The 13,379-nt window shown below is 38.6% G+C and overlaps 1 protein-coding gene across 1 annotated transcript; it reads left to right on the top strand.

Annotated features, from left to right (window-relative positions):
• Positions 1–465: 465 nt before the first annotated feature.
• Positions 466–9,918, top strand: UTP15 (UTP15, U3 small nucleolar ribonucleoprotein, homolog (S. cerevisiae); the record flags this gene model as incomplete). Its single annotated transcript, XM_009585448.1, has 11 exons — positions 466–558; positions 643–827; positions 1,955–2,133; positions 2,956–3,081; positions 3,699–3,834; positions 4,982–5,066; positions 7,382–7,531; positions 7,693–7,794; positions 7,992–8,125; positions 8,638–8,696; positions 9,673–9,918. Coding segments are annotated over 11 exons (1,473 nt in total), but the record flags the coding sequence as incomplete, so codon positions are not given.
• Between the last annotated feature and the right edge of the window lie 3,461 nt (positions 9,919–13,379).

Genomic DNA, 13,379 nt, shown 5'->3' with positions numbered 1-13,379 from the left:
CTCCGTGGCTGGCGCGGGTCTGCGCTCTGCTCCGGGCTCTTCCTACCAGCTCTTGCGGCTTTCGGTTAGAAGCCGTTCTTTAATGTCGCCCTGGAACTTGATAAGCGGCTTCCTAGGCAACGAGGCTGATTTGTGGCCCAACGTGGCTCAACAGATATAGTTATTGTCCCAGAATATTTTCTTTACTGCTTTCGTACGAGTAATCAAAGTACTTTTAAACTTGCGTGAGTGAATAAGGTCGATTTCTCCGTGAAAGACGTAATTAATGGGTCAGTAATGCGTGAATAGGAAAAAAATTAATGAGAGCAGAAGTAGCCTGGCAGAAAAGAAACTCAGCAGGATTGTATTTAAATGGTTCTGAATGGAATTTTGAGCTCTCTGTAGGAAGAATAGGTTTTGTTTTGTTGCTTTCATTTGTGATGGTGTGCTTATGTGCATTAATGATCTTTATTGCAATTGTTTTAGACACCTGTTCAGATAAAGGAATTTGGTGCAGTAAATAAAATTGACTTCTCCCCGGTTCCTCCATATAACTATGCTGTCACAGCCTCCTCAAGGGTAAGTGGCTTTTCTGAGGTTTTTATGTTCTTGTCTTTCAGCTGGTATCATACGAGTGAACTCAATGCCTTCTTGTTTTGCTAGATCCACATTTATGGTCGTTACTCTCAGGAACCAATCAAAACGTTTTCTCGCTTCAAAGATGCTGCTTATTGTGCCACATACAGAGATGATGGCAATCTGCTTGTTGCTGGCAGCGAGGAAGGTAGCATCCGCCTCTTTGACATTAGTGGAAAAGCACCGCTGAGACAATTTGATGGTCATACTAAGTAAGACAGTGTTGTTTTCTCCTTTGTGTGCATAAGCTTGTTTGCTGTATATACATGTGTCTGCTTTGTATGTTGCTGAAGATCTGAATAATACTGATCTATGTTGCTTGCAACTGTCTCATGCAGATCTTACTGAAAGGTAGATTTTAAGATTTAATTCAGAATTGGAGTGACTTTTTAAAAAATTCTAAAAATCAATTGAGTACATGGAAGAATAAATACATTTTCCAGTTCAGGTAGGTGACTGTTAATATGTTATGTAGACATAGTCTTGTGACTACCTGGTGCTGATAAGCACGTTTTATTTGATGCTGGCAGGAAAAGAGTTCTAAAAAGTGGCTAAACAAAAACAGTGAAGAAATACGCCGGGAAGAGCAGGAATCCCTTAAAAAAACAAAACAGAAAAAGTGCGTGGTGCTGGCGAAGGAGTTAGGAGAGGAGTTCTGATGTACCAGTGAGGAGAAGACAATGATAATGCTTAGATTAAATAGATTGCAGTGCTATGGAAGACCAATACATGTGTTATCTATCTAGAACAACAACAACAAACCCCCTTTCACAGGAAAGCACACAGGCAGACCTCGAGAGTGTTTCTATTTGCTGTCTGTAGTGGTAGATTGGGTATTATCTTATGTCCTAACCACTGGGTTATCTGTAATGAGATTTAGGGTATCTGTGTTTTATGTCAAAGTCATTCTCTGTTGGGATGTTACAATGATAATACAGATTTAAATAATGATTTTTAAAGGACAAGAAGAGTGTCCAATGCAGTCATACTTAAAATTCACTATTATAATTTTTTTCTAAAGGACAGTGCTAGTACATAGACCTATAAGTAACAAATGCAGAACTTAAAGCTTTTGAATGAGCATCTAGTAGACTTGTAAAACCTTTAAGGCAGATCATATCAATGCTTAGGTAAGCATCTGTCAGCATAAACCTTTTCTGGCTGGAAATATAAAAACTAAAGTGTTTTTAACCTCTAAAGTGAGGCTTTGTAACTTCCAACAGTAAATACTTTGCACTTTTAAGTTAGAGAGAATACTTTAATAAGCCCTTCATACAGACTAACTTTCTAGAAACAAGTATGTATTTTAACTTTGGATATTGTGGACTTTGGTTTCTAGAGCTGTTCATGTAGTGGGCTTCCTGTCTGATAAATACCGAATATTTTCTGGTGGTGATGATTATTCATCAAATCTGTGGGATATTCCAAGTGCTACAGAAATCGTCTCATACAGTGAACATTCTGACTATGTGAGATGCGGCTGTGCAAGTAAAGTGAATGCAGATGTCTTTATAACAGGTTTGATTTTCTTTTTTATATATGTTTCTTTGGGATTGAATTGCAGAAAAATGCAGAAAGGTAGTTTTTCATATAGTAGGATCTTGTTTATTATATATTTTAAACATGGAGGATCTGTCTTCCTACTCAGTGCCTACTTTGTTGTTTCCTTTTTGCTTGCTTTTTAAGCTTGACACTGATGTTTGTATGGAAACTCTGATTGAAGTAATTTTTAACATGTTTTTGCTTTAGCCTGTTAGGGTTAATGGGACTGTTCTGACTGGCCTTTGAAAGTTTTAAGAAAAGCAGGTGAATGTATCCTTTAGTTAGGATTGACTGAAGTATTTTATCAGGTTTCCGGAGCAGGACACTAGTTCCATTGTAGTTTGTACAGCCCAAAACTGGCAGACTCAAAAATGAAAGGTCATATGAGGAGTTACTTGAAACGAGTTGCTTTTGGTTTTCCTAGCAGTAGCTTTCTATTAATCTGTGGTAAACTGCTGTGAAAAAAACTAGTATTCCTTACTTCAGGAGGCACAAGAGACTAGGCTTCATCAGGTTGCCTGATATTTATTTTTAAAAATTCACTTGATCAATGGAAGGGAAATGAAATTAAGAATTAAATTACTTTTAAGGCCTGACATGTTGCTAGGGCTAGAATTAGGAGGCTTATGTTGCCTGAAGGCTGTAAATTAACCAAGGTAAACTTCAAGGTGTTCTAAGTGTATGGTTTAAAACTGTTTCAGTTTGCCAGGAGCTCCTTTAGATTGTAGGACGTGGCTGTTTTAGTTCCTGAAATAACTGAAATGATGAAACTGAAGCTATTTACCGTGTTCTTTGCAGGTTCCTATGATCACACTGTGAAACTATTTGATGCACGAACAAAAAGTAGCGTCATGACAATAGAACATGGCCAGCCTGTGGAGAGCGTGCTTCTATTCCCTTCTGGCGGGCTTCTAGTATCTGCAGGTACTTCAATAGAATCAAGTTCTTTTGTGTGGCCCTAATTTGAGAAATATTTCAGCTGCTTCTTTCTTGTGTGGTGTTTTCATTTGGTAATGAAGTGGTAAGTGATGTAACAGCTGGATTTTTCAAAGATGATCTTTAGGAATCTGTATTGATCTGGAGGGTGAAGGTAGGGGTCTTCTTGTCTCTGATTTAGTTGGTCCAAAAGAAAAAGACATTTTTAATGACAAGATACAGACTTTAGCCCAGTGCTAAAGTGAAGGAATGAACATACTTAAGAAGTTTTGAAAAGATGGGACTGTATCTTTCTCTTAATGATGACAAAGTTTTTTAGTCTCTTCCTGCTGTTGCATCAGAAGTCCTGTAACCCAGTAGTATCTAGATTATTTTTGGTAAAGAGTATGTTGAATCATTCAGCTGTGCCTGCAGAATGGCCTAAAAAAGAGCAGGCTTGTAGTGAGTAGTCTTGTCCCAGGAGATAGTAATAATGGATGGGGACAGTGAGTAGGTACAGAAAACTGTGTTATGAAGGAGGCACTGTATCACTCTGTGAAAACTTTCTCCAGAGAAGTGTAAATGTGTACATATGTCAAACTGTTTTATGTGCTTCCTTCTTACAGGAGGTCGGTATGTCAAAGTTTGGGATGTACTAAGAGGCGGACAATTACTAGTTTCACTTAAAAATCACCATAAAACTGTAACTTGTTTATGCCTGAACAGCTCTGGACAAAGGTTATTGTCAGGATCCCTGGACAGGTTAGTATATTTTGTGGCTTTGTTGTGATTTAAATTCTTGAGGACTTTTTTCCTTTGAAAGTTATTATATATCAGTGTGAATCTGTGCATGTTTTTTGGGCTTAAACACTTTTAGCTGTTAAGAAAGAGAACTTATTTGAAAACATGTCTTGGGGCCAAGATACATACTGTGATATTCCTCTTATTAGCCCGAATGTCAGTGAGGGTTGCATGTGCCATTTGGGAATGCGTGTGGGGAACAACTGCATAAGCATTCATTTTTCTGAATCTCTAAACTGACCTTTGCAGTCTCCGCACAATAACTATTCTTAACTTTACTTTAATACAGTTCAAATAACTGAAAGTGTATTAGTATTCACCTTTAAAGAGCCTGGTTTTTGTGTCTCTGTGCTGTTGCTTTTTGTACCCAAGGTGCACGGGTGAAATATGTCCTTGCTTTTTTGTTTGTTTGTTTGGATTGAGTTGCTGAGTATCGGTACTCAACCTGTTGTCTCTGAGATACTAGAAATACGAAGTAATCTGAAATGACAGTGGTTTGTTCTCTTCCTCCCTCCTTGCCTCCTGTACTTCCTAGGCTTCCTCAGGCTTTATGATTACAAAGCATAAGCTGAGGGATCACACTAGCTGTGCAGCTATTTGTCATTCAGTGCTCACAACACTGAAGTTCATACTTGTTGTAAGATAATGTTTTGTTTTCCCATTTATTAAATATTTCCTACCTTCAATGAAATCGTTAAAGAGCAGCAGGATACGTGAATATCTATGGATTTACTTCCAGAAATTGTCAATAGATCTTACATTTAAAATTTAAGAATAAATTTGAAGACATGCTGTCTTAGTGTTTCCTAATAAGCATTGCTGAAGTCAGATAATCACTACATCTGCCTTCAATTTCTTCTGTCATTGCCCCATTTTCATCTTTTTTGGGTAAGGGTAATCCTTTCTTAACTCTTGCTTATCTTTTAGCAGAACCTTTCTGTTGCAGGAGAGGTAATAACTAAGAAGGTCAGTGGTAGTCTGAAGAATGCTTTGCATAAATACTCGGTTTCCTTAAATGGTATATAGAAGTTGAGAGTGATGAAATTCCTGTAAAGTGTCTACAATAAGGCATTCGTAATGAGGTTTTAATCATTACTCTTCTGTATAGGCATGTGAAGATTTACAGTACTACTTCCTACAAAGTAGTCCACAGCTTTAACTACGCAACATCCATCCTCAGTCTTGCGTTGTCGGTAAGTACGTTAGAAATCTTTCTAAGCAAGGTAATTACTGATACCTTTTAAGTCACTGAAGTAATTCATTTTTGCTTTCATTGCTATTGGGTGTTTCAGAAGAATGCTGTACATGCAAAGTAGGATGACTGAATATATTCCTCCTGAGTAAAAAATGCATTAAGAGGTTTTAAACATAAAACATACAGATACCAGATGTTAGCTGATTAGATCTGTACAAAATTGTGTATTTATCAAGGACAGTATATATCATAGGGAAAGTATTCAGTTTAGAAGGGAAGTCCTTTGACTTTAAGAAGATTGTACTCATCTTTTGCCTTTCAGGAACCTTGTGAGTCCTCTTGTGTGGCAGTGATAAAAGAAAAAAAGTAGTTCATTTAGAATAGAGTGAACTTGTCTTAAAAGTTGTTGGTGTCAGGTTGGACTGAGGAAGAAAAGAGGAGAGGGCATAAGGTATGAGCATAAACAAACTTGTTTGCCAAAGCATGTGTCTTATTGTCTTGGAAACAGAAAACAAAGACTTATTTCTCTGAAACATTTGAATTCCAACGGATAAGTGACTTGCTGGCCAGAAATTTGGAGGCTAGCACCACCTTTTGAAAACAATGCTGTCATCATGTAGTCACCCTCTTACTTATGTAGCCTCTGAAGGACATGTGAAAGGGACTGTGAGGGGTCTTTACTACCTTTGCTACTTTACTATTGTCCTGCTGTTCTGGAACCTAGGGGAAGGTATGTGTGCAGGGGGTGTCTTCCTTTCTTAATTTCCTACCTTGTCCCCTAGGGAGCTAGAGTTTTGATTTATTTTGGTTGAGGTGAAGCGTACAGAACAAAAAAAACCCCATACCCTTGAAGCCTCTATAGCAACTGCAAAACGTGCAATACCTGTAGTTTGGCATCTCTAGAGCTCTGTATATATCTTTTGAAACATAATCTTTTGTTTGCTATTGACTAAAACTCTTGAGTTTTAAATGGTCATATGAGAACGTAAGACTGACTCCGCTGGGTCAAACCAAGGCTGGTCTAATTCCAGATGCTGCTTCCAACTATAGCCATAAGTAGATGCAAACGGAAAACTAAAACCAGGGCAAGTGTGTATGATAAGTTTCCTGATATTCTCCCAAACTCCAAACTCATTTTCAGATGAGAAATTAGCTCATCAGAGTGTAGTTTCTGTGTAATTCAAAGAATTTCTCTTACATAAGCATGCTCAGTCTCTCCTTGAGCTTGGACAAACTTTCAACCTTCACTAGATTCCTTGACAAGGAGTTCCACGTTTGGAACTCTTCCAAACTTGTTGTGTGAAGAATTGCCTCCTTTTGTTCCATTTGAACCTTCAGTAGCTTCATTTGATGCCCCTAAACGAGACATTGACCAGCTGATCTACATCTGTATGTATCATAATTCTGTAGGCTTTTATCATATCCCTCCTCAGTTGTCTTTTTTCCCCATGCTGAAGAGTTCGTCTCAAATCAAGCCAATCTTTAATTCTCCTCGGGGTTTTTTGATTTTTTTAATTCTGAATCTGCTACTGTTTTTTGAGAATGACTTGCATAGGATTTAAGATATGGGTAAACAATGGATTTATTCAGTGGCATAATGACTTTCTAGTTTTTATTTCATCTGTAGTAATTCCTAACACTTTTTATTTGTTGTTGGTTTTTTTTTTTTTCCTTGCCAGCAGTTGAGCATTCCAGCTAACGGTTTTCATAGAATTACCTGTTAATAGTAACAGGTCAGAACTCACTATTTTATATGTGAAGTCAGTGTTTTTCTCCAGTGCATCTTTTAAAATTATAAACTTTAGCATCAAATACATGCAACCTTTGTTATGTAGGTGAGATTTATACCAGTGAGTGGTATTTTGAACAACTTTCACTTGTTTTCTCAAAATCCTGCTGTTCCATGATAGCTTTCTTATAGGTGGTGCTCATGTCTGCTGGATGGCATGTAATAGCCAAAGGCAGTTGTACACCATTGAAAAAAAACACCAACCTGTCATAGATTATACTTACAGAAGGATGTTAATGAGTATTTGAGCTTGCTTCACTAGTCAGGCTGTAATCCCTCTAGGTATTTGTTAAAGGTTTATTAGATGGATAATGTTGCTTACGATCATAGCCTTGAAGCTGTCCCTGTTTTGAGTAAGGTATTTGACCATGGGACCTCATAGAGGTGCCTTCCAACTTAAGTTATTCTATGATACTGTGATTACAGCCTTATCATGAAGAATAAAAATTTAAAAATCTACATAGTAGAGCACACATCATCAAATAAAACACTAGGTTCCTAATTTTGTGATTTCTTCATTTTAGCCTGAAGATGAAACCATAGTCGTAGGCATGACCAATGGGGTGCTAAATGTTAAACACAGAAAACCCGAAGAAAGGAAAGAAAAGTCGCAAAAGAAGAGACAACCAGCATATAGAACCTACGTGAAAGGAAGAACTTACATGCCAAAACAGGTATAGGGGGGTGAGAAAATTTCTTTTTTTTTTTTGGTATGTGCTAAGCTGAAGAAAGGGAAGGGAGGGAAGATACAAAGACATATAAGCTTGTTCATGATAATACATCTAATCCATTGTGTATGTGTCTGTCTTATTCTGAACTCGTCTTTCAATTCTAGGAAGATTTCTGTGTCAGTAAACCTGTAAAACGTGTTTTGAGGAAATACGACAAGCTGCTGAAGAGCTTTCAGTCTTCCAAGGCCCTTGATGCAGTACTGGAGGTAAGGCATTGGGTTTTGTCTCATCAGAATTGTGTGCTGTGATCTGACGGGGATTTTTTCTGTATGTCAAACTAATTTTATTTCAGTGTATAACTAGAAAGGAATCAAACTTATGTGGGTTTGGTTTTGCCAATATCAGCCCTGTTTTGTGTGTAAAGATGTTACTTTGGAACTAAACTCTTCTTACATATGTCCAGCCACCCATCAGGCTTTATACTCCTGAAGTTACGGTTGCAGTCATGCAGGAACTACATCGCAGAGGAACACTGAGGAGTGCGCTTGCAGGCCGAGATGAGAAGCAAATTAATCTCCTGCTTACCTTTGTGGCAAGGTATTATTTTAACCTGAGTTCTCTTTGACTATTTAGAGACTTGTATTTCTTAATAGCTTTTGCCACAGAGTCTCAACAGGTCACAGGTGGAACACTGGTACTCTTGAAATCTTATATGCCTTCTGCTTTCTAATATCAAGGTCTGGGATTTCACTTACAGTACTGAACTAGTTTATCTGTTAGCACAAAAAAAATTTCTGATATTATGACAGAGTATATTTTACTTTGCCAGACATTCTACCCTTAGCCTATTATTTTCTGTTTCCTCGATGAAACGCATGTCTTCATGTACCTGCGGCTTTTGCCAGTCCTCCAACCCCCACTGCCTTCCTGAAAGGAGGAGGGTAAATAACACATGTAGCTTTTTTGAGCTCACATCTCTGACTGCTCTTCTGTGAAGTCTCTTCATGAAGAAAAAATTGTCTGTATGCCTGCATGAGAAAGCTGCTTGTTGGTGGGAGGAGTGCAGTTGGCAAAAAACAGTAAAATTGGGATGTCTTCTAATTTTGCAGGCGTGTGATTGAGCCTAGATTTACTCCTGTACTGGTGACTGTTGCAGATATGATCACTGGTAAGTATAATACAAAAAAGATTCTCAAAGCTGTACAGCTAGCTTGGAAATAAGTTTAAAAGTGCTACATTTTTAAGAAATCAAACCTTTTGGGGTTTGTTTGTACGTATGAACTCAGTGTCAAGAGAATGATCCAAAAAGAGATATTGCCAGATAACTGACCACAGTCAGTATCTGATTTGCACTGGCTGCAGGAAGCTCCTCATGGTCTCTAAGTATCTTTGATCTTCATGTTTCTCTACTTGCATAGTACAAGTGACTTCCCCTTCTCCAATGCGGTAAATATAGAATCATAGAATCATTAAGGTTGGAAAAGACCTCTAAAATCATCGAGTCCAACCATCAAGTCAACACCACCATGCCCACTAAACCATGTCCCTAAACACCTCATCTACACGTCTTTTAATTACTCCCGGGGATGGTGACTCAACCCCTCCCCGGGGCAGCCTGTTCCAAGGCTTGACCACTCTTTCAGTAAAGAAATTTTTCCTAGTGTCCAATTTAAACCTCCCTTGGCGCAACTTGAGGCCATTTCCTCTCGTCCGATTACTAGTTACTTGGCAGAAGAGACCAACCCCCACCTCGCTACAACCTCCTTTCAGGTAGTTGTAGAGCGCGATGAGCTGCTCCTCATAAGACTTGTGCTCCAGGCCCTTCACCAGCTTCATTGCCCTTCTCTGGACATGCTCCAGCACCTCAATGTCCTTCTTGTACTGAGGGGCCCAAAACTGAACACAGTATTCGAGTTGTATTTGTATAGTATTTGAGGTCCTAAAAACTTCTGTCTGTTAGTTTGACTTACTGTTACTGTGAGTACATACCAATAATTAACACTATTCAGAACACCATTAAAGTTGTCATATTTGTCCACAATGTTGAACTTGTGTCAGACTCCTTAAATGCATCTCTAACCAGCTAATATAATTTCCATGTTTTTATAGATATGTGGATTCTTAAGTGACTTTTTCCTTTACAGACATTTATCAGCCTGTGGTTGGGCAGTCAGCGATTGTTGATAGACAATTCTTGAGACTTCAGGAAGCCATAGGAAAAGAGATTGACTATCAAGAGGAACTACTAGAAGTTTTGGGAATGATGGATACGCTGTTTGCTACTTTTACTAAGAAACGAGCTACTCATCTAGAAGAGAACAAAAGTAATGGTCTTACAGAGACCATTGAAACAAATATGAATAACTGACTGACAACCATCACAACAAACTGTCACAAAAATAATGTGGACTTGAAATACATGACCTGTTCTCCTGGTAACTTTTTGTAATAGTGACTTTCAAAATAAGCCCCTCTGTGTTGAAGTTCCATCTTCCAAACTGTGTTTTTGAATAGGCTGAATTCCTGAAGACAGAGAAAGAAGGATGTTTTCAAGATTTTCCATGTCATAGTTTTCAAACAATTGAATTTTAAAGTTTTATTCCAAAGTTATATCATTTTAAAAGAATGTTTTGTGCATCCAGTACTGTCATTATTTGATTTAGAGAATCAGTCAACAATTTCCAGTTTTTATTTACCAGAAAATAATTGAGGATTTTCTAATTTTAATGTGTCATTGTCCTTATTTAAGGTTAATATCCCATCTCACGTACTTGGACATAGGAATAAAACCATGTATGCATTTGATAAAACTTTACTACATTGTGTTTTCTCTCCCTGCTTCATCTCCATTTCAGACTTCCATGAATTCACAGGAAACAGCAAAATTACTCAAGAATTTTATTATTTTGTTAGGTTGGGGGGTGAAGGGCTTGAGAGCAGCCCTGCTGAGAAGGACTTGGGGGTACTGGTGGATGAAAAGCTGGACGTGAGCCGACAATGTGCACTTGCAGCCTAGAAAGCCAACTGTATCCTGGGCTGCATCAAAAGAAGCGTGACCAGCGGGTCGAGGGAGGTGATTCTGCCCCTATACTCTGCTCTGGTGAGACCCCACCTGGAGCACTGAGTCCAGCTCTGGAGTCCTCGGTACAGGAAAGACATGGACCTGTTGGAGTGGGTCCAGAGGAGGGCCATAATAATGATCAGAGGGATGGAACACCTCTCCTATGAGGAAAAGCTGAGAGAGTTGGGGTTGTTCAGCCTAGACAAGAGAAGGCCTTTCCATACTTAAAGGGGGCTTGTAAGAAAGATGGGGACAGACTTTTTAGTAGGATCTGTTGCGACAGGACAAGGAGTTATGGTTTTAGGTTAAAGGAGGGTGATTTAGACTAGGTATAAGGAAGACACTTTTTACGAGGGAGGTGAAACAGGTTGCCCAGAGAGGTGGTAGATGCCCCATCCCTAGAAACATTCCAGGTCAGGTTGGACACGGCTGTCAGCAAGCTGATCTAGCTGAAGATGTCCCTGCCCATGGCAGGGGTGTTGGACTAGATGATTTTTAAAGATCTCTTCCAACCTGTCGTGGTTCAACCCTAGCTAGCAACTAAACACTACACAGCCACTTGCTCACTCCCCGCTCTAGTGGGATAGAGGAGAGAATCGGGAGAGCAAAAGTGAGAAAGCTCGTGGGTTGAGATAAAGACAGTTTCATAATTGAAAGAAAACAAAGTAAAATAGTAGTAATAATAATTGAACATACAAAGCAAGTGATGCACAGTGTAGTTGCTTACCACTTGCCAACTGATGCCCTCCTGGCCAGTCCCTGAGCAGCAATTGCTGCCCGCCAGCCAACTCCCCCCAGCTAACTGAGCACGACATCATATGGTGTGGAGTACCCCATTGGCCAGTTGGGTCAACTGTCCTGACTATGCTCCCTCCCAGCTTCTTGTGCACCTGGCAGAGCATGGGAAGCTGAAAAGGCCTTGACTCGCGTAAGCACTACTTAGCAACAACTAAAACAGCACTGTGTTATCAACATTATTCGCGTACCAAATCCAAAACACAGCACTATACCAGCTACTAGGAAGAAAATTAACTCTATCCCAGCCGAAACCAGGACACAACCCAAAGTATTCTATGATCTTACGGTAATTTGATTTATTACGACGTTTACCATGCATGTTATTCTACCAAGTGAGTTTGCCAAGGTGGAGCTGGAAGCAGGTGTGAAATATCATCTACACAAATGGAAATCTGACCAAAACACGGAAAAACAAATGCTACTTAAGATTTTAATTTCTAACAAGACTACTAAAATGAAATTTTGAAGACTTTTATCTGACTGGCCAACTGATTTTCTGCTACAAGAGTAGAAGGAGCCAGTTATATTATGAGTGCTACTGGATTCACTGCTTCTGTGTTGGATGCTGGTATTTGTTCAGGTGACACCTAGACTGCTTGCCAAATTTGTCTGTTCTTTGTGTCTCTGCTCATCTGTTACGAAAATGAATATTGGGGTTTTTTTTCCATTCAGTAAGATTTTTTTTTCATTATGTAAGTTTTTCTTCAGTACCTACATAATTAAGTTACAGAGGAGCCAGAATGAGATGCTGTTGTTATCACTGTGGTGCCTGTTGTTCATGTTCTGATTTTATTTAATTATAGTATTAATTTTTAATAGGCTGCTGGTTGAATAAAATAGGAGGAAAAAAAGTTCTTTCAGGTAACAGTTTGCAGTGGTCTCTCTGTGGTGGTGAATGTTTAAAATGCATTATTGCAGTGCCAGGCAGCATATTTTGGTTTACAGGTGGAAATTTTATTTATTTATATGAAAATGTAATTATTTTTCCAGCAGTGCATTACCTTATACCCCAGAATCTAATATTTTGAAGCATTAAGATGTTATGTCATGAACTGAAATAGTTAAAATAGTTAATTGTGCATTGGATTGGAGGGGATGTAATGCTGGGTGTTCTGTTTGGTGAAAGGATATTCTTTATACTTTATTCTATATATTCTGCTTGTATAGAAAAGTGGGGATTTATTTCATACAGCATCTTCCTTGACTTCTAGGTCATTTGGGAACTACCAGGTTGATTTGTCTTTGAAATACAGTTAATAAATCATCTTTTCCCAGAGTAGATAGTTACAGACAAAAAGCATGTCTGTTACTTTTTTGATGTCTTTTTTGATGTCTTTTTCATGGGAAGCATTTTTGCAGCTGTTTATTGGAAAGAGGGAACACCTCCTCACCCCTGAATATTGTTATGGCTCAGGAGCACAGTTAGCATGGAGGGTTGCCAGAAAAGAGGCTTCTCTAATTGAATGCATCCAGAAATAGACTGGGTTTCAAAAATAATAGTAAATTCAGGACTTCTCTTTTCTGTGTTCAGCCACCTGAATTACATGGGAGGAAGGGAGAGATGAGCTGGTTGCTCACTTGGTTGATTTTATCAAGCTTTCAAATGAACATTTCTCAGCAAAGACACTGATCTCTTCTCCCTGGATGGACTAATTCTGCTAATGAATGAAACTTCTATTGCTAGATCACTTACATGTTCTAACTTCTTGAGGGTAAATACCTTTGTATTTCAACAGATACGCTTCAAAGACCATGCTGCTAGAATTTATTAAATTGTATTGCTCGAGTTGTTCAAAGCTGAGTAACTAATGATGAGAAAATAGAAAATACTGAAATATTTATGGTCTAACATTATGATTGAGCTGTGTAGAGTGTTTCGGAAGTGAAAAACTGAAACAAGCTTATAAAAAGGAGAATCAGAGAAAACATGGGTCTGTTGCTTGATGAGGTTGGTTACCTCACAAATAGGGACGTAGACAAAGCAGAGATGTT

The sequence above is a fragment of the Fulmarus glacialis genome, unplaced genomic scaffold (assembly GCF_000690835.1).
Source record: "Fulmarus glacialis isolate BGI_N327 unplaced genomic scaffold, ASM69083v1 scaffold7569, whole genome shotgun sequence".
NCBI lineage: Eukaryota > Metazoa > Chordata > Aves > Procellariiformes > Procellariidae > Fulmarus > Fulmarus glacialis.
The sequence above is the reverse complement of the archived record's forward strand: the minus strand, read 5'-3'. Positions and strand labels throughout refer to the sequence as shown.